This window comes from Chionomys nivalis, chromosome 4, assembly GCF_950005125.1.
Source record: "Chionomys nivalis chromosome 4, mChiNiv1.1, whole genome shotgun sequence".
Lineage (NCBI taxonomy): Eukaryota > Metazoa > Chordata > Mammalia > Rodentia > Cricetidae > Chionomys > Chionomys nivalis.
In genome coordinates this window covers 91236585-91261158 of record NC_080089.1, presented here as the reverse complement: position 1 = coordinate 91261158, position 24574 = coordinate 91236585, and the positions used below count along the sequence as shown (strand labels likewise).

The 24574-nt window shown below is 41.0% G+C and overlaps 1 protein-coding gene across 1 annotated transcript; it reads left to right on the top strand.

Moving 5' to 3' along the window:
- Positions 1–2597: 2597 nt before the first annotated feature.
- Dipk2a (divergent protein kinase domain 2A) lies at positions 2598–22100 on the top strand. The gene is made up of 3 exons (XM_057768797.1): positions 2598–3471; positions 15695–15998; positions 19329–22100. The coding sequence occupies exons 1-3, from the start codon at positions 2815–2817 to the stop codon at positions 19658–19660; spliced, it is 1293 nt and encodes a 430-aa protein (XP_057624780.1). The 5' UTR covers positions 2598–2814; the 3' UTR covers positions 19661–22100.
- Positions 22101–24574: the final 2474 nt, after the last annotated feature.

Below are 24574 nucleotides of genomic sequence, written 5' to 3'. Positions count from 1 at the left end.
GTCGACCAGACTCATATCGCTCCATGGAAACCTGATGACTCCTCTCATCTTCCAGGATTCCTGCATGAATGCAGTTCACACACATCCACTCAGGCACGTGAGCATGCAAATGCGTGTTCACACGCATATACACATATGAACAGGTGTGCACACATGCATAACATTAAATGTTTTTAAAATTAGATGACTGGTATCAAAGCACTGTGATCTTGGGCTGGTGAGATGACTCAGCAAGTAACAGTGTTTGCAGCCAAGTCTGGCTATCTGAATTCCTAATCACCGTAAACTCACAAGGGAGAGGGAAAAAGCTGATTTCTACAAGTTGTCCCCTGACCTCCACCCCAACCCCAGTGACACCCCTGTGTGTGTGCGAGCAGATAAATAAATGAAAAAAAGTTATTTAAACCACTGTGGTCTTTAATTGTACCAAACACATTTGTAACAATGGCAGCCACACTGAAAACTCCATTGTCATTATTTAAAATAATGATCAAGAACTTTGGCTTGCAGCTTATGATCCATTAGCTAAAAGCATCCCATAGTTTACTGGAAAGGGGAAGAAGAGTACATTAATACTTACTGATCTTTTCCAATTTCTGAGTTTATCTCATGGTCTCTAAAAAACTTTTCTCTTGCAAAAGTTATTAAATTCTTGAAGACTATAGCAAAGAACTTCAGACAGCCAAATGTGCTGTGTCATGTCGCTAAATGCTCACTCACTCTGAGCAGACTAAGGCAGAAAGGTCACTAATACAAACTCACTCCCTAAATTCAGAACCGTTAAACAGATATAAAGTTATTTTATGCAAAGAACCTCCAAGCATCTTGTATAGAGTAATAACCTTGCTTGTTTACACCGATAAAATAACGCCAATATATTTTCGTTTTGTTTATTTTAAAGCAATCCCCCACTGTCTAGTATTAAAACCTATCTCTGAAGCACGTCAAAGGGGCTTGAGGACAATACAGAGGTTAGTAATTATTCGCTTCGTTTACAACTGCCAAAGCGGCACGAATGAATCCTGTAGCTCAAGTGTCCAGTCCCCTCAGAGGAAACCTCATTTGAGCTTTTGCCTACGTAAGCTATCATATGGCCTTGTGGGATGCTTGATGGGCAAGCTAAATCAAAATCCTGCCAAAGGAGGCATGGGATGCTCCTCTGTGCCAGCCACTTTTCTCAGTCACTTTGCATAGTTTTTAACATCTTAAAATGCGTTTTCTGTAACAGCATGTAAAAATCAGTACCATGTTGAACATACTCTAAGATTTCTTCCCAAGTTTCAACTCCTAGACAATAAAGCACAAAACATTAACCCCACCAGTACACTTTCGGAGCGAGTCTACGTGCTCCTGTCAGACTGAGAAAATTCAGGAAAGGGATTTGTAATCTGGTGTTAGATAACGCTCATTGTCTCAGGAGAGTTTACCTTTATCGTGATTTTCCTGTGTGACCTCTAGAAAACTAACGCAGTAAAGTGTCTGTGACGGTGTCCCAGGAGCGCGCTATCATTAGACCGCAGGAAGGCTACAACTTAAAGTGTCCTAATAGAACCTATTTTGAAGAGCCCAGACCTTCTAAAACTTAACGCACTTTAGGCCACGTTATTTCCGTAGTCTGGTGTTAGTTTGAGATCAGGAGCCAGCACAGGTGCCACACCTCGCAGCCGGGGTCCCCAAGGCCATCGCCCTAGCAACGCGTCCTGGTAGCGAGACAGGCCTGGGCTCAGCGTGGGGAACCGCGCTCCTCAGGGACCCGCCTGGCGGCGCCGGTGAGGACGGCTTCCAGACGCCAGGACCTCAAGCTGCCAGTGCTCACTCAGCGAAACTGTTACCGCCTCCGCAGACACAGCGCCAGCCCCGCAGCGGCCACCCGGCCCGGAACCAACCGCTGCAGCTTTCCGCACCGCCTGCTCCCAGGCTTTACCGCGGTGGCTGCGCGCGACCCCAGGCTCCCGCCAGTCACAGAACCCCGACCCTGCCCACGCGCGCGTCACTCCATATAAGGCCCGGAGCGGGCGGCCCGGCTCCGCCCCCGAGCTCTAGCCCCGCCTCGCTCCAGCCCCGCCCCCAGGCTTGGGTTCCGCCCCCGCCCGCTCCGGGCCGGAGCCGCCGTGCTCCGCGGCGCACTTCTCTCTGCCCTCTCCCCGCGGAGACCCTTCCCACAAAGACTTCCCGCCGCGCCCGTCCGAGCCGACGGTCACAGCAGAGTAACCGTTTCTGACGGTCTCCGGCGGCAGAGCCGCCGAGCTCCGCCCTCCCGGGAGCGCCCTCCATCCGCCACCCCCTCTCCATCCTCGCGAGCTCGTGCCGACGCTTCTCGGCGGCGCGCTCGGCCCGCCCCCCGACTCCGCCCCTCGCTCTCGGGCGTGCCCGCGCGTGGGGCCCGCTGCATCCTCCCCCTCCTCCTCCCCCCACGGCTTCCCTAGTGTGAAGCGTCCGGGCTCCTGACTCCCCCGCGCGCGCGCTGCTCGCCCGGGACCGGCAGGCACAGCTCTAGCGTCCCGGGCGGGAGTGCGCGTGCGCGCGGCCGCGGGCCCCGCTCTCCCTCCCCCGCCCCTCTCCGCGCCTCTATAACTTGGCGGGCAAGGAGGCGGCGCCCGTGGAGTCGGAGGGCGGGGAGCTCGGAGGAGGGCGCCGGGAGTTGTGGAGATCGTCGACCGGGGAAGTCGCCGCGCTCGGCCGGCGCAGCCCGCTCGCGGGCTCCCTCGCTGCCGCCCTCCGTCTGCGCCGCGGGCCTCGGCGCCGTGGGGCGGCTCGGGGTGCGCTCGCCCGCCGCCCCGGCCCCGGCCCCGGCCGTTGCCGCGCGCGGGCGGGATGTGGCGCCTGGTGCCCCTGAAGCTGGGCCGCCTGTCCCGTGCACTGAAGCTGGCGGCTCTCGGCAGCCTGTTGGTGCTGATGCTGCTGCACTCGCCGTCGCTGCTCGCCTCCTGGCAGCGCAACGAGCTCGCCGATCGGCGCTTCCTGCAGCTCAATAAGTGCCCGGCGTGCTTCGGCACGAGCTGGTGTCGCCGCTTCCTCAACGGCCAGGTGGGCTTCGAGGCGTGGGGCCGCCTGCGCCTGCTGGACTTCCTCAACGTGAAGAACGTGTACTTCGCGCAGTACGGCGAGCCCCGCGAGGGCGGCCGCCGGCGCGTGGTGCTCAAGCGCCTGGGATCGCAGCGGGAGCTGGCACAGCTTGACCAGAGCATCTGCAAGCGGGCCACCGGCCGGCCGCGCTGCGACCTGCTCCAGGCCATGCCCCGCACCGAGTTCGCGCGTCTCAACGGCGACGTGCGGCTTCTCACGCCGGAGGCGGTGGAGGGCTGGTCGGACCTGGTGCACTGTCCCTCGCAGCGCCTCCTGGATCGCCTGGTGCGCCGCTACGCCGAGACCAAGGACTCGGGCAGCTTCCTGCTGCGCAACCTCAAGGACTCGGAGCGCATGCAGCTGCTGCTCACCCTGGCTTTCAACCCCGAGCCGCTGGTGCTACAGGTAGGTGCGGGCTGGGGGCCGTTACCGCTACCTGGGCGCGGGGCTCGCCAACGCCAGAGGGGGTGCGTCCCCAACTCTCCTGAAATGCCTCTCCGCGAGTTTCCTTCCGCCCTCCTGCTGGTCCCGGTCTGGATGCCAGTTCTTGTGCCTTGGAGAGTCCTTGTGCCCCTCGCAGCCCTTTCTGAGTGCTAGGGCACCAAGGTCACCCTTCCCGTGCTGACCCTCCTGACTAGCCTAACTTCCCTGGGTCAGTCTTTGTTTGATTTCTTAGCTCCTCTCCCTAATAGTCACTCAGCTAGTTTTGGGACCAGGTGGGGAAGATGAGATCAAAGAGTGGGGTGGTGGTAAGTGAAGGGGGCTAATCCGTGACTCGTGGCTTTGCGTGGAATCAGAAGCTGGGAAATGGGGGGCGGAAAGTTAGGGTTGGGTTTGGACTGGGAAGGCTAAAGGCGGGGAGGGCCGTTTGCGGCCTGATCCGGTGATCTGTCCTAGTCATATGGTAATCCGGTTAAGGAAAGAATTAAAGTGTTTAGGTCAAAGCTAGGAGCGAGGGTAGGAGGTTCTGGCCTCCAGCCCAGCTGACTTATTTGTTCTCTTCTGACTTTGAAGATAGAATGGATTCTTTTTACTGGTGGCAGCCAGAAGAAAAAAGATAAGAGAAAAATCCCGTTTATCTTTGGAGTAGTTTGTGTTTCTACACACCCCGCCCCCGCCGGCTAAAGTGCTGTGCCCTTGGGCGGTGACTGCAGAGTAGGGGTGTGATCCCTCTTGACTGCAGGGAAACTTTCTAGTTCTGTAAGTCAAATGCCAGGGAAAGTGATTTTAAATTAACCACAAGTAATTGATTGTGTAGCACACACCCCTTCTCTGCTAAGAATGTCACTTATGGCTAGAGGCTTTGGACCTTGCTTTTGTTGATTAAACTATGAATAGGAATGTACTATATTTATTGATTTATTTTTTTAAAAGTTTTCTACGTCCCTCTTCGTCGGGAGAAATCAGCTTTGACTATTTCAGCCAAGTAATCTTAGCACGAATATTTGGTCAGGTGAAGTCCTAATATGAGTCTCAGTAAAATTGTAAGGTGCCGATAGGATATGTGTGATTGGTCAGTTTTTAATAAATACTGTTTTATCTCTGACCATTAGTGAACAGTGTGTAAAATCGGTTAAGCTTACCTTGGAGAAATGTTTTATTCATCAATTTTCAGACTCTAAAGGTTGGGTCCCTATATATGATTACCTTGTCCCCCACCCCCCCAGCTATATTTGTATCAGCAAGATTAGTCCCTGGACAAAGCTTTAGCAGTGTCCTTGACTGAAGACAATAGTCAAATTCTTTGGGGTCCCAAAATTTAGCACTTGAACTTATGTATTTACAGTTCCAGCATTTAAATACTGAGTGCCTATTGAACGATTTTTATCAGGTTGAATCTGAGTGGAAATGTATTAGGAACAACTAATATTAAGATTAGTCTCTCAGAAACGTTGTGTTTGCCTCTTTATAAACTTAGGCGTCTGAACTTGAGAAACTTTGGCTTGCAATTTTCGCACAGCAAAGCTTTCTCCCAGAGTGCTTTTGTGCCTTGCAGTTTTGGCGTTTCCTCTTGGTTTGCAGTTGAGATAGTCGAATGAGCTTGTGGCTTGTTTCCTGACTAACTTCCCCCACTGCTTATTTACAGCTCAGGTGATGATGTGGCAAAAAGTTGACATTTTCTCACTTGATTTGAAAGCTAATGGCACGGTGGCTGGGTGGCTGAACAGGTTACCTTAGTTCAGGATAAAGGCATGGGAGAAAGCTGTACTAGATCCTGGCTTTCCTAAATTCCATCTTTAGACAACCCAGCTCCCAGGGATAGTGCTAATACTTCATTATGTTACATACTTGGGAAAGATACATTTGGAGTTTTTACTAGTGTGGTTTTTCTTTCTTTTTTTTCCTTCTCCCTGAGTGGATGAAGTTTGACCTGAGATCCTGGAGTAGCTGCTTACCTTACAGAAATACCTGATCTTTGTAAGCGCTTGAAAGTATGAGTGGTGTGACTGGGAATTGTCGATGGCATCAATCAGTAAGTTAGGAAGTAGCTGCTTTTATCTGGTAAATGAGATCACGATGTGCTTTCCTTGTTAATGGTGCATTCTGTATACTTAGTGCACACAGGTTCTGTGAAGCCCGCTGTCTTGATCGTGTTAAGACGTTGGTGCTGATAGGAAGGTCACAGTTGCTTCTTTACAGTTTTAAAAGGGGTCTTTAAGGAGCTCCACTACTTAAAGGCGAACTCACCTTTCAGTTTTTTCCAGGAGAGGGAGCCACTTAACGAATTTTTGGATGCTTGAAGACAATCTAGATTTTTCTTATTGTCCAATTATTTCTATTGTCTAAAATTTTGGGGAAAAAAACCCTTTGAGCTTGTGTTATCAAACTGTTCTTTACAGAAGTAACATAATCATAATGCTTATGAATTAGTCACTTGACATTTCCTTTGGTGAATTTCCACTGGTGAAAGAAATGAAAATACAGATTATTTTACCTCATTAGCTCTCCAGATTTTAAGAAACAGTGAAAAATGAATTGAAAAGTGTTGTCTGTAGGACACACACACACAAACACTCTGTTAACTGTAGACTGTGCTGCCCAAGCACAGTGTTCTTGTTCTTACTGGTCTCACCGGTTAGTCTGGCTTCTAGGAAAGCTGTTCTGCAATAGACAGGACAGTCCCCAGGACCTTTTCAGCCAATCAAGAGTTTTAGTCTCCTGCTTAGCAGGTCCTCACCCGGTACTGGGAAGCCGGTTTTTTTTTTTTTTTTTTTTTTTTTTTTTTTTTTTGTATGTGTAATAACAATCTTGGATCATTGAAAATAGAAGTAGAACTTTGGAAGGTTCCACTGCTAACTTTTCTATTGGTGTTTGTACTGACTGTTCTTAAACAGGGGGAGATCAGGGTGGGAAGTGTCTGGAGATGCTGAAATTCAGCCACTGTCTGTGACTGACCTAGGAGTGCTGGCAAGGGAAGAAAGCCCTTGGTTGTTTTAGGGGGAAGAGCCAGGAATTTGTTTAATTATATTATATTGGTAGAACTTTATATGCCTTAAATTTTCTGAATCATGGTTTTAATAGGACTTAATTTTTATAGCATGCAATTATCATTGTTCAAGCTGTGACTTTTAAGCTTTGCTTTTGTAAGTAAAAGGCAAAATATATACAGAGCATTTGTATAGGGCTTGATGCTTTGCAAACAGTGAATAAATGCTAGCATAAGGACCGAGGGTGACTGTAATCACCTAGTGCAGGTCAGCTGCCGGAAATACGGTGTAAGTGTGGATGCTGACAGACTGTGAACTGGACCTCAGCTCTACTGAGCTCTTCCACCTGACAGAGCCCAGGGAATTTGGTAGAGGCATTCAGTTGTGCTTTAGCCTCAGCAGCAAGCTGTGTTAAGGAGGATGTACTTCCAAGTGCCTTGTGACAATAAGTAGACAAGAGGCTTGTGGTCATTTAGATAAGAGTGAGGGTAAGTTGACAAGCATTGTTTTTTGTTGTTGTTGTCTTCTTATTTTACATGAGTAACTTTCTTTTCTCTTAAATGAGTCTGTTAGGTTCTTTGATAAGACTGTGCTGGGGAACTCACAAATTCTTGAGAAATTTGTTTTTCTTTGTTGCAGTTGTTTGTATTCTAAGTTTACCTTTAACTAATGGATTTAATTAATCTCTTCTAAAAGAGGATTGGTGGCCGACTAGGGTACTAGATCTCTGCTAGAGTGTGAGCTTGAGGCCAGAGTGAATAACCTTTGAAGCTTTTCTTCCTATCTCTAAATTTTACACACTTCAAACTTTCAGACATCAAAATAAAAGCAAGAATCTGTTTAAGGAGCAGAAAACCATGGAGCCAAGCATGTTGTTTAGTGGGAGTTTCTAGAATGGGTGTTTTCTGCTTTGGAGATTTCAAATTTTTTTATTTCAGCTTTTTATTAAAAGCTGATTTTAATAATTGGATTCCTGCATTTAGGCTTCAAAACACATGAGAGGTTGATACTTTGTTTTCATTTGATGCTCAGCTCAGTCTTCCTGCTTCAGCCCCGGGTGCTAGACTTGCAGCCTCACACCCTACAGGGCAGAGGGAGCACTTTTTATCAGAGTTCCTAAGCATTTGAATCCGAGGCTTCATCAACATGTTTGACACTTGACTGTACTTCAGGAAACTACAAATAAAAATAGCAAAAACAATTTGGTACACTTCAAGTCTGAAAATGAACAGAGAATTTATTTATTTACATATTTAAGTTAGGAAAGCCAGTGGAACAGACATCTTTTAAAGAAGTATCGTTTCCTATTTCTATGCATGGGATTAGTCTCTGTTCCTTACACTTGTCACTGGGAATAGAGATCTTTTTATCTTTGTTACTGCTTGCTCTGCTTACTGTTGGTTGGATTTTCTGGTCTTGAGTGGCCAGTTAGTTTTTCAGGGGATGGTCAAGCTGGTTTTTGTTCCACTTCTCTACCTTGTAACTGCCCTGGCTTATGTTACTGTCATTGATTGCTTCTAAGTTTTCACAGAATGCCAACTTATTCCTGTACCTTGCACTCATCATCTGTATAGTAAAGTAATAAGGTTCTTGCATTTCTTACACATACAGTGAATTTTAAATGGTTGTGAAAAATCTTAAAGATTGAAAATGATGAGTCTAAGGTAGGAAGGATAGTTATAAACCATGCAAAGTTTTATTTTTGGTCATGAACTCTTGATCTTCCTGTCCTACCTCCCAAGTCCTGAGATTACAGGCATGAGTCACCAAGCATGGCCTTTAGAAAGTTTTAGAAGTTATATACTGAAATCATTTATCCAATTTATAGGTTGCAAAGAAGAGTTATCTGTGAGATATTACAGAGCTTATTAGAATTGCAGACAAAAATAATTAAATTTTGCTTCTTCATTTGGCAAATTGTCTTGTAAGGCTTTTGCATTAAAAGGTTAGAGAGACTGCCCTGGGCCACAAGTAGCTAGCTTAGTGTATAGGGGACACACACACACTCACATAGACACTTACCAGTTGCAATCATTATATATAAGCCCAGAAGTGAAGGTCTATACACATCAGATGTCTCATTTAGGGTGGAGTGCCTGGGTCCATCATAAAAGTAGTATATTCCTCTCCTTCAGAGGAGCAGGGATTGAATACTGAAGGGTGTGGGATTTTTTTTCAGTACAGAGGTAGATAGTAGGTGGTAGAAAGGTGGGGTCTGTGCTGAAATCATACCCACCTATATTCTGTAATATCATAAAGTTATTTGATGACATGGGCAAGTCACTCAAATGCTTCAGACCCTGAAGTTTAATTAATAAAATGAAGATGTAATTAGTACTTATCAAACAGGATTGTTTTAAAGATGAAAGGAGATTGAACTGTTTAAGTAATATATGTAAAATACCTTTAATTTATTAATGTAAGTCTTTACAGCATATTATTTACAAGTTTTTTTTTTTAGTTTTCAGACAGCTATAGTAATTAAAAAATACCTTTAGTATATTATGCTGGTTTTTTTTTTTTTTTTTTTTTTGGTTTTTCGAGACAGGGTTTCTCTGTGGTTTTGGAGCCTGTCCTGGAACTAACTCTGTAGACCAGGCTGGTCTCGAACTCACAGAGATCCGCCTGCCTCTGCCTCCCAAGTGCTGGGATTAAAGGCGTGCGCCACCACCACCCGGCCTATTATGCTGTTATATGTGTCAGAATACAGTTTTTAGCTTGGCAGATATTCATGTACCACTTTCCATATGTATGTTTGTGTATGTGATGCACATACACACACTTTGTACATATCTACATAGCTACTGCTTCAGGTTCTAGTTTACTGCGAACAGTCATTTAAAATGGGGGGACGTTAGACATTTGTTCCGTATGAGGTAAGTGGAGTAGAATAAGTATCATAAATACAAAATAAATCATTTATTTTTCTTGGTAAATCATTGATTATAATTTTATTCAGTACACTGACATTGATGAATGATATAAAATAGGGAAGTTATATCTGAGTTCCTCTGGCATTGCTGAATACTGCCAGCAACTGTTCTTGGCTCACAGCAGAGAAGACAGATCAGGATGCTATTTGCACAGCTTCTGCTTTCTGGATCATTAAATTTGGGTAGTACACAAGAACAAGATAAGTTTGATTTTTACGTATGAAGAGGACGTGGAGGACAAGGAAGATCTCTGGTGATAAGAAATCAGGGCTTCAAGTGGGATCTTCCACCAGAATAGAGAAGGGTAGTTTAGTATAATGTACCCATGCAGGATGAGCTTCAAAGCAGTAGAGAATGTGAAGTAGTTTTAGAGAATGCATTTAAGGAAGAAGAGAGGAAAGTAACTTTTAAGACATGCTTTTGAGTTAAGATGGGAAGGGAAGTGAGTTATCGTAGCATCTACTATTAGATTCCTTTGTAAGGATGCACGGAGAAGAAATGAGTGGGGAAAATTTGTTTCATCTTAAATTCAAGACAACCAGAATCCTAATCTTCGTACACCAGCACCAGATTTTTTTTTAATGGTGGGAGACAGTGCTGTAAGCAGATGTTTTCTTGTCCTAAAGAAAGGTTGTGCCTTGGAACCAAGGCAGTCAGTACTGTGTTGACTAAAGTAAGATCACATTCTTAGGTTATCGGGTGCTAAGGAAGCTTGTTGTTCTTTTTCTTTTATTGGCTTTTTAATTGGGAGCAAATATTTTCATGTAGCATTTGGACTTACACATTCAAGTTAGAAATGTGGGTAACAGTTGCTCTTTGTGCAACAGGTAAGGCAGGATCTGTTGACATTAGTTGCAGAAAGCTTTGCCAAGTTAGTTTGGGGAGGAGATTTTTTAAAAAACTGTTCTACAAGATGACTTATTTCTATTTAATTTAAGTAAGTTTTTGTTGTTAAATGTATTTGGCATTGGTTTCCAGTTTTGCATACAGCCATTTGACATACTGTTCAGTGAATAACACCACCTTGCTATTTTCAAAGCCTTGGTTAATGTTGGAATTTGAGGTGGGTGGAACATGCATTCAAAAATTGATTTCATGAGAAAAGAGGCTTATCTTGAGACTTCAAATATCTTTAGTTCTTAGGTGTCTGCTGCAGTTTGATATATTTTTGGCCACTCCTTCCCAGTATAAATTAAAAAGCTAAGATCTTAGAGAAATTCTAGCAAAAATTAAGTAGCTATTAAATCATTCCAGTAACTTTACTATATTCCCCCTCCAGACAGTTCAGAAAACTGTGAACACATTAGTCTGTCACCGGCACAGCACAGTTGACTAATCTGTATGAACAGCTGTTACAACATGTATTGCCACACTGGGATTTCGTTCAGATTGGGTTTTTAAAATAATTCTAAGATTGAAATTAAACCTTTACACATTTCTGTGCTACTTGTAATATTTGCTTTCTTAAAATGTTCTTAAGTTTGTTTTTTTGTGCAGAAATGCTTGTTATACAAAAACTGATTGTATATTTTGATGATTGATAGGCTTTTTGAAGTTAGTTTATATTAAGAATTCCCTCTTTACATCATTTCTCTTGTGTTTGTTTGATAGTTCTTGTGACCTGCAGATATGTATCTTCAGTAGAATGCGGTGAGCTCCTGAATGATTATACAAATTCTTCTGTGACTAGAATTTGGGTATTTAAAATTTAGGATATAAAGCTAATTTTGGTTACATAAGAGAAAAAGACAGTAGAACACAAATCTTTATAAGCTGACCTCATTTTGATCTGTTAGTTTCATGTCATACGTAGCAAAATAGTAAATCATTTGAGAGCTCTGTTTTCTTCCTCTGTAAAACCGAAATGATATTTGTACTATTGTCTTCAGTCAGGTAATCAAAGAACCAAAAGAAAAGGGCTATGTGCTTTGTGAGTTTAACCAACTTTCTAAAGAACTGCTTCTCCAAATCCACATATTCATCAAGAAATGTGCTGAGACATGTTATAAGACATCTATGAATAACATGTTCCAAAGATGACCAAGAACCATTCAGTCTATTCACTTTCCTCTAGGAGCTTTTACTATACAAGTTTGTTAGCAAGTTTTCTAAAAAATATGATGTTAGGAAAATGTATACTGCATCCTTAAGTACCAATAATACAAGACTTTAAAAATTGGTAACATGTACAAAACAAATTCCAAATGCTTCATTAACCTATTACTATCAAAGTACAAAACAAAATCATTGTGTTTTAGTATTAGAAAGATAGATTCAAATATATTGAGATGGTTATGTGAATTATAAATTAATTCATTGTTATTAGTACAGTATTAATTGACCTAAAGTAAAAGGGTAATAAAAAGTTTTTAAAAAAAGCAAACGGCCAGCTGTTGTTCTTTTTGCAATAATCAAGATAGATTCAAGGCAGATTACTACCTGTTTTTAATCCAGTATTCTACTTTTAAGAATTTTCTCAGATTTTATAAAGGTAATTTCATATGCTACTAACGGCATTCCACAGCAATTACTATGATACAAAATAATTTAGAATTATTTCCGCTACATGATCTCTATTTAGGCCTGTGTTATTAGACCGACTGTAGATGCAGTAAGTACATCCCAGGCTTATGTTAACATTTGAAATGTATTCTTAGTGGAAAGAAATGCCATGAAGCTGTAGCAGATGATTGAGGGAAGTGGCTTGACTTTGGAGTCTGGAGTGGGGGAAGAAGGATTATGTTCAGGTAGTGAGAGGTAACGGTTGAGTCTACCCTTATCATTTCAAACCTATTATTCCTATGTGCTGTGCAGTATTTTTGTCTTAGTATAGAAATTGTGTTGAAAACTGTATGGAATAGAAAGTGTAACATCTCTGAATTTTCCTGTCTTTTCCCATAATCTTGACGTGTAAATGGTATACGAGCTCCCTGTTTTTTTTTTTGGGGGGGGGAGGCGTTTTTGTATAGTGGAAGATGACCTTAGTAAACTTCTGTCTTTCCGACATTGTCAGTATGTCCATTGCTGTTTTTGACATCACTTGAATTGTATGATATTCCAATAGATTGTGGTTTTATTGTTTAACAATAAACAAAATACCTAGATGTGATAATTTGTATTACATTTCATGATCAAAATATTTTATTTTTCAAGTTAATGTTAAAGGCATTTAAATATTTAGATCAGACCCATTAACTATGCTTATATTAGTTATTTTAATAAGTTCTGTTTGTCTCTGTGGATCTCAGTCTTTTCCAGGGCCTCACATAATATACACACACATGTTCTATTACTGCAGTACATGCTACATGAAAATAATTTCTATGTTTACATTAATATTACATAGATGTCTTTGTGCTGTCACTGATTTAACTTTTAAAGTACACTAATGGAAAAGTAAACATGTGGAGTTACAACTGTTGCACCTTTGTGCGGTCTTTATTTTTATAACATTGACGCTTTATGTTTTATACACGCATTAATATCTTGCCAACATTTACAAACAGTTGAGAGCCCCTCCTAGAGCTGCAGCTGGTACTGTTCTAAGTGAAGATTCTTTCCTTCGCTTGAGAAGCTTTTGCACATTTTTCAGTTGTAAATAATTCAATAATATAATTTCATATTTCCTCGGACTTACAACAACTCATTTTTAATATTGCTTCATATTTACCAAATCCAAGCTCTAATAAATTAAAAATGTCACTCTGCTTGATTGTGGTATTTTGCTTTATGCCAGAATTGTTTTAAATGCAATTACAGAAGTATCTTGACTTCCAACCCTGAGCCTTTTTTTTTGTACTACAGTGTATTTAATAAAAATTAGTTTTCATTAAGGAAGAGTATTTTGATTATACAGTGAACAAATACTGTCTTATGAACAAATGGTGTGACTTCACTGATTAAAGTTCTTCCAAAAGATTGGATAGCAAGCAAACTACATGAAAGAATTGTGGTGCTCTTCTTAAAATAAGGCATAAAATTTCAGGTAAAAATCGTCAAAAATCACCATGCTAATACAAAAGTCATTCCGTGTGGCATTTGTTCATCTATTTTGCCCTCCTGTATGAGGGGCACGGGTAATGAAGTGTACATTTGACTGTTGTTTGCCAGTTGGAAAGGCTCCAGAAACAAGGAGGCATTTGTACATGTGCAGATGCTGGCAGGGATCCCTTTTCCCTTGTTGTCAAAGACCATTTTATTTTCGCAAAGATATGCTTGTGTCTGCTCTACAATATGGCGTGGGAATAACAGTGTATGGAGGTGGTTTTGTTTTACTTTCTACATGACAAAATAATGTAATTCCACATTCTTAGTAAATTTTTGGTGCTCCATTTTTGTCATGTCAGGATCTTGATACATTCACACGTCTGAGAAATAGCTAGATCTGTTGTCTAACCAAATGTCAAGGTCATGAGACATTTTAAATTGCGAGGGAAGCTGAAACGGTGTGTGGTGGTTTGTGAATAGTCTCTTGCACTGTGCGTTCCACATGAGTGATCTGTCACTTAGTGCCCAAAAGAAATAAAAATATTGTTAAGGATTAAAAACATCGTTTATCTCTAATTTCTAAGGACTAAGTAGCCATTGACTTTGCCCCCCAGAGTGAATCCATTAATTTACTATATTTAAGATCCATGGTATTTTTCAATGTAATTAATATTTTGTCATAGTATACTTCGATTTGAAAGTAAAAGTTGTATATGCAAAGTATGACTGCTGTCTACTTATAAAGGAGCATAAGTGAGAACTAGGGATTACAGGTGAGGTTTAGTTCTAAAGATGTTTCTGTTCTAGCATAGGAATTTTATTTTATTTTATTTATTTTTTTTTGGTTTTTCGAGACAGGGTTTCTCTGTGGTTTTGGAGCCTGTCCTGGAACTAGCTCTGTAGACCAGGCTGGTCTCGAACTCACAGAGATCCACCTGCCTCTGCCTCCCAAGTGCTGGGATTAAAGGCGTGCGCCACCACCGCCCGGCTAGCATAGGAATTTTAAAGTAAAGACAATCTGCTTGGACAATTAAAGATCTAGACAAAATTAGCATTTCTTCCCTCCCTCCCTCCCTCCCTCCCTCCCTCCCTCCCTCCCTCCCTCCCTCCCTCCCTCCCTCCCTCCTTCCCTCCCTCCTTCTTTCCCTCCCTTTCTTCCTTCCTAAGAGGACCACATCTCTGACTCTTTTAAATGTACATAGATTATTCAGGTTCCGGTAGTAGAAGTGGGTTTAGTGGTTTCTCTGGGGTGCTGTGAGGTTAGCTGTACTTACTGTCTTCTGGCTCACCTTCATCCCCTGGAGCTCCTTTTGTTTTTTTCCTCCAGCTAAGAAGTACAAGAGTGACACCAGACTCTGACCTAATAATCCTACTATGAAACTTATAACTCTTAGCATGCTTTTTTCCTCCAGTGTTCATTTCTTAGAGACACATTTTAGCAGTAGAAAGTATCTTCAGAGGTAGAGTGTTTGCTTGGCATGCACAGGACCTTGAGTTTGAGTGCCACCCAGCATGGGATTATGGGCAGATCTAGTTGATAATTAAGTTGAAAATGATCTATTTATGTTTATAAAAGCATTACTTTTGATTTAGAACTAGAATCTTCCCAGTAATTAAAGAGCCTATTTGAAAACCTCACTAATGTGAAAAAGTAATTTTGTAGCTGGGGCAAGTGGGAAAGGGAAATAAGACTAATACAAGACCATAGATGCTCAGGATGGAGGTTGTGTTAACCAAGATCAGTTATTCTTCCCCATCTTGGAAACTGTTAAAAGTTCAAGACTCCTTGCCTGTTTCTGAATTGCTTAAGCCTCTAAGACTGTACAAAATGTAGTAACTAACACAGAACGGTTTGTTCAGTGTCTGGTCTTCTAAAATAAAAGCCTGTGGCTAAACAGAACCTCGATAGTTCACCCTTATTGCCCGCTTAGCACAGTTCCAAATGAGCTAAATAATTACTGGTTCGTGTGTGTTCAGAACTGTCCATTTCAAAAGAAACCATTGACTGCTTGCATCTGCAGAACCGAAAGAAGTGTAAGAAGGCAGCACCTCATGCCTTATATTCTAAGATATTGAAAAGTAAGACTTGACAGATTGCAAATAACAAAGTTTTTCACACTTTTCTTAGGTCCGTAGTAATAATGGTCTGAGTTAGGAGGGAAAATGGGGTTTATATCGATGGACTGTATCTAGTAGGACTCTCCTGAGAGCATCTGGGGAGACACTGAGCTAACTTCATCAGGCTGCCTTATAATATTAAGATAATTAATTCTCTTGTAGAGTTTTCCATCTGATGAAGGTTGGCCATTTGCAAAATATCTCGGAGCTTGTGGAAGAATGGTGGCTGTGAATTATGTCGGAGAGGAGCTGTGGAGTTACTTTAATGCGCCATGGGAGAAAAGAGTTGACCTTGCTTGGCAGTTAATGGAAATAGCAGAGCAGCTTACAAACAATGACTTTGAATTTGCACTCTACCTCCTGGATGTCAGCTTTGACAATTTTGCGGTTGGTCCTCGAGATGGGAAGGTAATCATTGTGGATGCTGAAAATGTTTTAGTTGCTGACAAAAGATTAATTAGACAAAGTAAGTATTTAATTTTCAGATTTATCTTTGGTACATTTTCTGTGTTTAAATGTTATATTTATAATAAAAACTTAAGTTTCTTCTTGAGATAACAACCTCGTGTCTTTTAAAAAATTTTTTGTATAATCAGGATGAACAAATATTTGTCATTCTTCTAATTAGAATTTCTCTCTATTTAGTAAAATGCCTGTGTTTTAATGAATGCAGATTCTCTCCCCACCCCTTGTAGAGTCTGTGGAAGTATGTGTACATGTATGCACATCTTTTGCATACTCTGCTCTGTGGTTTAGGACACAACTTCTTAAACTGGATTATGACCTCAGGGGTTGCAAACCAAATGTGTTGGTGTGGAAACAAATACAGCAATAGTCAAATGATCCTAAGTTGTGAAAGAAGCAAAAATTAATTCAAAAATCAAGTACATAATGAATCTGAGGTAATTCTACCAGTGATTGTGTTGTATCATGTAATTTCACTGCAGCCTTGAACACTGTATGTGCTGTGTAAAGTGCAGGGCACACTATCAGCCCGTACAGCTCCAGTCATTGCTACCTGCAATGCCTTGATACAGACTGAAGACTACTGTGTCTTATGAATTGCAAACAGTTCCTATAAACTATAGAAATGTTGGACCACAGAAAGCTTAATATTTCCCTATAGTCATTCCTTGGCATATAAATATCAAATTAGTATAGTTTTAGATTGTATTATGTTAGAATCTTTGATATTAAAAATTACTGTTTGATTTGCTGGTTTAAGTTTTCATTTGAAAAATCTGTTTTGGTGTGGGATTGGGACAAAATTGATAGCAGTTTCTGAAATGGCTCAAAACATAGTTCTGCTATTTCCTGGTATGTATTTATACACAGTGGCACTCCCAACATTGACTATTATTACAAATTCAAAATATCAGCTCTGAAAAATGTCGAGATGCTCTGTGTCCTTCAATATTAGATACTCAACTGAGAGCTAATTCTTACATAAAAATAAACACACATTCATCCATTAATGTGAAATTTTCCTTTCTTTAATAAACGGCACAGCTATATATCAAATAATTGTTTTATAATAATCTTTTATGGTTTCTTTTCAGTAAATGTTTGGTTTATATTCCTATACATTCAGAGTTGTATAGACATTTCTTGAGCAACAGGAGGTTGTGTATGGAAGAAGTTGCAAAGCCCTTGTTTAATGCAAAAGGAAGTTTATGCTGTTACAACTCATCCAGGTGCCAGCTTTAGTGGAGGCTTCATTTCTCTGTAGGGTCTCACAGGAATGTTCTGTTTTTCTTTTTTTTTTTTTTTTTCCTTCTCTGGGGTCCCCAGAGTGATAGTTTTGTCTTATTTTTAACTTGGATGATGTCTAGCACTGCAGATCTGACCTCATTAATCATCTAAAATAATCATCTAACGTTATGATTATTTCATCTCGCTCCAGACTTTGCTGTCCGTTTGTTTGTGAGCTCTCTGTGTGATTGCTAGGTAAAGTATAGGACATGTTTTGAAATTCAGATATCATAGGAATTTCAAAGTGTCAAAGATAAATAAAGTCTGTATTCTGGAAGTAGGAGTATCCCAAGTTTGAGGCCATCTTAGGGTAGGGTACTTGCTGAGTTAGTGGCCATCCTGGGCTAAATTGAGATCTTTTCTCAACCAAATTCAAGAGCTGTTTGAGAATCTTAACTTTCTTATCTTACCTCAACGCCTGAGCAGCTTTAGGTCACCGTCAGAGTTGCCAGGCTGTGGCTTCTGGCCCGCGTGGCTAAGCTGCTGCTGTGTAGTCACTGAGTCTTCTGTGGTCCTTACGGCCCTGCTTGGGGCTTTTTTTTTCCCTTGACTCGTCATGACTCCTTCCACAGGGAGTGATGCCCTAACTGCGGGTCCTGCTCCCCTCTTCCTTTTCGTATATTTGTGACTGCCATGCTTTCCTTTTTTAAAAGTTGTGCCTGCCGAGCAGTGGTGGCACACGCCTTTCTTTAATCCGGGTATTCAGGGAGCAGAGGCGGATCTCTGAGTTCAAAGCCAGCCTGCTCTACAGAGGGAGTTCTGAGACAGGTAGGGCTACTTGGAGAAACCCTGTCTTGAAAAACCAAAATAAATAAATAACCTGTTTTCTCCTAGCTAATGCCAGCAGCTTCCTGTTGCTTAAGTGGGTCTGATGGCCTCTTATTGTTCTGGTAGAATCCAGCGTTCTTGCAGGGCATGGGCTATGTGATTTGGTCCTACTCTGTCTGCTTTATTGTCTGTATCTGTCCATTACTCTCAGGAATAATGGACTTTTGTTTCCCTGGATGAACCTTTTGTTTCTGGGCTGAGTGCATTTTCTCTGCATAAGGAGGCTCGATGCTGTTTTGTACAGGCTGCTACTTGCTCTTTAAGCCTTGACTTCACTAACAACCTGCTTGCTTTTGTGTTGTCATATGGTGTTAGTCTTCGGAATTTAAGTCCAGGGGTTCAAATCTAGTTCTAGTTACATATTATTACCTATCCTGCCATCCAGTTAGAACCTTAAACTTTGCTTGCTTAGTCTTAATTTTTGTCTCAAATGTTTCTTTGGTTTGGCTTTCCTTTCTGGACCTTCCTTAGTTGTTTTGGTAACTTTTTTTTTTTTTAAAGTTACACTTATGTGAGTGTGGGCATGCCATGATGCCTGTGTGGAGACAGAAGACAGCTTGTGAGACTCTGTTGTCTCCTTCCTTCATATGGGTCATCAGGCTTACCCATCCACAGGCCTGCTGTCATCAGCCTAGTCCCTCCTGTCCTGAGAAAGTTACCTTTCTAAGCAGCAAATGATCATGCAAGTTACGGCTTGTCTTTTCCCTTCCCTTGTACCTGTTTCCTGGTGCTTGTCTCACATTCCAGCTGCAGGGCTGTTTCCTCGGCCAGGTGGAACAATGTCCCTGTGCTCATCCCTTTGCAGATCCTGTACTCTGAGCTCAGTGCTGTTTTCTCTCATCGCTTGACTGCTACCTTTTCAGATCGAAAACAGGTGTTCTTATGCAGCCTTCTGCTACTCCAGGCAGAAATCTAGATCTCTCCAGTCTTGTAGCTTTAGGTGATGTTTTGTGATCCTTTTTAGGTTAGAGAAAATCCTAGATGAACCTGAAAAATGGTCAGGGCCTTGTTTGATCCTTCTACCTGAGATCCCAATAAATGATGTTTTTATGAATTAATATATTAACTAATGAATTTTTTGAGTTAATATATTGATTAACTCTATCAAATGTTTTATGTATAAAAGTATAGAACACATTATGTGTTAATGGGATGTTCTATTTAGAGAACAATAAGTTGGTTTTCAGATAAATTTTCTGATTTTTTTCCTTCACAGATAAACCTGAGAATTGGGACGTATGGTATGAAAGCAAGTTTGATGACTGTGACAAGGAGGCTTGCTTATCATTTTCAAAAGAAATTCTTTGTGCTCGCGTTACTGTGGACCACAATTACTATGCTGTTTGTCAAAACCTCCTATCTAGACATGCCACCTGGCGTGGCACTTCTGGAGGACTCCTTCATGATCCACCAAGTGAAATTGCCAAAGATGGCCGACTGGAGGCCTTGCTGGATGAGTGTGCCAACCCCAAGAAGCGCTATGGCCGATTCCAGGCTGCGAAAGAATTGCGTGGATATCTAGCACAGTTAAGTCACAACGTGAGGTAGTTGGTGATTTTCTTCGCTGAAATAGCACTGGCAAAACTTAACCACCAAAAGACTGCCTAGAAAAAACACAGTGTGGAAGTATTATACCAGAGGATGAGGAACTTGTTCTGATAGATCTTACATTAACACCCATCAAAATAAGACATTGCTCTACATCCAAGTCCACATGATGCTTCTGCGACTCCGTTCTTCACTTTGGAGACGTGAGAACCATTGACTGCTTTCCCCCTCTCGTACCTGAGTGGATTAATGACATTGTTAAGCTATTGGAAAGGAGTCTGATAGTTACATGGCTTGTGTATCAAAGGGGACTTGGTACTTAGTTTGCGTGCTCTCATGATTTTGTGAATCTCTTGCATTTACTTTGAATGTCAAGTTAGATCGGCCTGTTTTATAGGCCACCTTTTCCTTCTGATGTGTAAAATTATTTTCCATTTTTAAAAAGTTTTACACACCCAGGTTACTATAGGTGTTCACTTAAATTTTAATATAAGTAGTTTTCATTCAGTGCTATGCGGTACATACTTAACTGTTAGAGCAGGACTCCCAGGTTTACTGTTTTTACAGAGATCTTAGTATTTCATTATGTAAATAATTTATCTCCCCTCAACCTTCTGTACGTCATCATTGCATGAGATCATTTCAGGTTATTTAAGAGTTAAATCCCTCAATGCCAGTAATTCTAAGTGTATACTGAACACGTCGTTCAGCATACGCTACAAAATGTCACCGCATCCTTTGCTAAAAGGCTTTAAGAAGAATACACTAGCAGTCTACACTTCGATAACTTTGATTAAAGAAACAATAAAACTCAATGTTTTTAAATGCTAACTAGTCCAAGATAGTAATGCATATGCCAAAGAACTATTAGACACATTCCATGTTTAGAACTGAGAACTGATCAATTCTTAGCCCTCTTCAGTGTTTTAGCTGTCACTATTAAATTAAAATCTGCCTGTTCTTTAATGCTGACAGTTGAGCTACTGCTTTAGAAAAAAACGTATAACTGAAAGAAGATCTTCTACCATCGTATTCTTGGTAGGCTTTTCAAAATGAACACGGTAATCATTGTTAGAATTTAATTAGGTATCAGAACCTTTTACTTATTGATATAGTAATAATTTTTTTATAAAGCTTGTCTGCCCACTGTGATCTTTACCCAGTTGCTAAATATCAGAACATCAAATTTAAATACATGAGTAGAAAGATTAACAAAATAATGTGTAAAATTTTTGTCTATTTAAAAACTGTTCTGTGTAAAAGTTGACTTTCAATAGCACAGGCAATAGTTTTCGTTTGAAATTGTTGCTTTTGTTTGCAGTAAAGTTTGGGGTAGTGTGCAGTAGTGGGTTCTTGACTGACTTGCTGAAAACAGAAAGTGATTAAAACATGCACAACCAAAGCCAAGCTTGTCCTTTTCATTCATTCAGCAACTATTTATTGATCATCCACCCTGTGCTAGGTGCGCTCGTAGCTGCTATATATCATCTAAACATGATGTGGGCAAGTGACTTCCTCAAATGTACTAGCAAAAGTACTTAAGCTGATTCATTATTTGTGGTAACACGTCCATGTTATTTGATTGTCGTGATGGAAAGTCTCTTTGCACCATCCTAAATTAGTTCCTTAGCCCAAAGTGGATGAAGACAGCAATAGAGTTAATCCACAGTTAAAATGGGAAGGCAAAGGGTAAAAGAGCTCCATTATAAAGCATTGCATTGTGTTCCTTCTTATGCACCAGTAGATTGCATAGCTCTCAATGAAACACTGAAGATTTTGCTAAGCTAACTTTTTACAACTTGGAAACCTTTTTGAGGGGAATAGGAGAAATCGTCTCACAAGACTCCTTTGCTTCTTCCTTAGAGCTACACTAAAATATACAATTTCAAAACAGAACACTATTATATTTTCTACATATTCATAACATGGAGGCTAGAGCTCACAGGAGCCACCTGTGGTTCCACACACATCTTCCTATTTTTGGTGAGTGATTGCGGTTGTGATGACAGAGCAGGAAGTGAAGAAGCGCTGCTGGGAGTGATGGCTACTTCAGGTATAACCACCATTAGAGAGTATGTGGAATTTCTTTTATCTTTGGAGAAGACTGAGAAGATAGTAAAAGAATTAGGAATTTTAAATTACAGGGAAAAAATATGTATGTGAAAAGCAATAAATATTTTGTTCTTTTTGCTATCAAGATGTTCACATTCAGATATTTATTATACAGCAGCAATTTATATTTTTAATCATTGCCCATTAATAGACGCGGTAAAATATTTTTGAATCAAACATTTGGGGTTTGTATGTGCATTTAAATTGTCTTTTGTACTGTACGTTACTGTTTAATTTGAATATTTTATCAGAACTGTCTCCCTGTGCCTTTATAAAAATATAAAGTTGTCTCTGCAACTTTTAATGATCTTAATAAAGAATACTTTAAGAACCATACTTTGCAGAGTCTGTCTTCAAATATTCAAGTGTTTCTTGAATAAAAAATAGTTGTTATTCTTGTCCCCTTACAAACACTTCTGTTTCAGTCTTTGGAAACTGTTTTGATTGGGTGTAAGCTGAGCTCAAAATGTATGCTGTGTGTTTCTGTAATAATGACCTTTTAAAACCTACCACTAAGATCTAGGGCGGCGGGGGGCGGGGGGAGCTTAGGAATTTTTAAATGCCAATAAGAGAATTATATAATGTTCATAGCTATTATACTAACTTCTAAAGTTGTCAACATTACCAAACGTTTCTTTGAAGCAAATTTAGCTTTGTTGTTTGATTCAGGAGTACACCTCAGGTGTGTTACTTCCAGCAAAGCCACAGTATAACCAATCAAAAATGAGTGAAATACCTCAGTATTGCCAAAGCAGAAAGTTTTTCATAAATACTTCCAACTACAAGAATTCTGAACCACAGGCTGAATAGATAGAACATCGTCATGACCAAGTGAGAAGGTAGCCAAAGTGGATTGAGACACATTCTAGATGGCAGTCTCTGAATTCAAGTGGTACTGAAGCAGCAGTCCACATCAGCACATCAGTTACGCCATCTTTGAGAAGATATTGAAGTTCTTGGGGAAACTGGTGGATAGAATAAAAAGAAGCACCCTGCCTTATCTCTGAAGAAATCTAATGATACCAGGAAATTTTGCAGAACATCTAGAATTCTAATTAAGACTGTTAGCACAAGGTTGAAATTCCTGATGCATTAGCAAATCTACATGGTGGTCATATTGAAGCTATTTATTGAAAAGCTGATGGGGAACATACTCGTGGATCAGGGTGGCTATTGGACCTGCAGTCCAACCTTACGATGACAGGTCTGGTAAGACTCCGTGGCAAGTGCCCAGTGACACCTATGTCAAAAACCAACCGGTACTGTGGAATCTGGCCACATGCCTAATCTGTCCATTAATAGAAAGTACACGTAACAGGAAACAAATAAAAGGATAGCACTGGGTATAGTCAGAATTCAGATTTTGAGTTCCAAGCACTAAATGACACGATTTTCTACAAAAAGCTGTATGGAAAAACAATAGGATTAAAAGAGGTAAAAGAAACGCAAACATCAGCTCTGCAGCTTGAGAATATCTCTTTAATGAAAATTTAAACAACAGAATGACAACCTGGATAACCTCATCAGCTTCACATTTCCACTTGAACATGTTGAAGCCCTAAAATACCTATTATGATATTTATGCTAAGCAAGCTATAAATTACTAATATATAGTGTTAGCTTGTAAGTCTAAGATTTGAACAAGAATGTTTTCCTTTTGTAAGATGACTTACCCATAGTTACAAAAGAAAAGCTGGGCCCAATTTTCTAACTGTTCTCTGACGGGCCCAGACAGTTTTTCCAATGTTCCCACGGTCTGCAACTTTTAAGGGATAGAAGCACATGGTGGGATGAAGATCATATTGTAAAAGGACAAATCATGCGTTTTCCCAATTATAAATTTGGGGAAGGGAGAATTTATAGTAACACATAGAGATAGAAGAATCCCAACAGACAAAGTAACAAAGACGAAAAGATAAAGGGAGAAGAGGATAGAAAACTCAGTTCTTAAAGACAGGCAAGGGCTTTGTTCTCTTTGACCTCAAACCGTGAGACACCAGGTAGGTAGATGCCCCAGCATCCATTTACTAAGTCTGTCTTTAGGAGACTGCCTTAGAATTTTACTTTCTTTCATGTCTGGCAGCTATAGGCCGTACAAACAGTATAGACTTAAAGTCTGCCCCTTTAGGGTGCACATTATTACAAATGCTACTGTGTTTGTGTTATTTTGCGATGAATAACCCAGTGGGAACTGCAGTATCACTAAGGAACCAATTTCTCTTTGTATTCAAGGGCTCTGGCTATGAGTCGTACTTTCTTGTAAGATGCCTTCACCCATATTTTTAGGTTTTTTTATTTTCAAGTTGTATTTTATGAGTGTTTTGCTTGTATGTGTGTATGGACTCAGTGCGCATGTCAGAAAAGCAGGTTGGATTCCCTGGAACTGGATTTATAGATAGTTGTGAGCCACCACGTGAGTACTGGGAACTGAACCTGGGTCCTCTGCAGGAGCAAGTGCTCTTAGCCACTGAGGTGTCTCTCTAGTCCCACCCATGCATCTTTTTTTTTTTTTATTCTTTTTTAATTAAAATTTCCACCTGCTCCCCGTTTCCCATTTCCCTCCCCTCCTCCCAAATATTGCCCCCTCCCCCCACTTCCCTCCCCCTATCCCCACTCCTCTTCTCCTCCCCCCACTCCATTCCCCCTCCCTCTCGATACTGAAGAGCAGTCCAAATTCCCTGCCCTGCGGGAAGACCAAGGTCCTTCTATCTACGTCCAGAAAGGTGAGCGTCCAAACAGGCTAAGCTCCCACAAAGCCAGTTCATGTATTAGGATTGAAACCTAGTGCCATTGTCCTTGGCT

Bases quoted from the DNA above. Each gene is read 5' to 3' on its own strand.
- Dipk2a (XM_057768797.1), top strand. From the start codon at position 2,815: ATGTGGCGCCTGGTGCCCCTGAAGCTGGGCCGCCTGTCCCGTGCACTG. The intron at 3,472-15,694 runs GTAGGTGCGGGC...ATTCTCTTGTAG, and splicing joins CCGAGCCGCTGGTGCTACAG to AGTTTTCCATCTGATGAAGG. The intron at 15,999-19,328 runs GTAAGTATTTAA...TTTCCTTCACAG, and splicing joins CAAAAGATTAATTAGACAAA to ATAAACCTGAGAATTGGGAC.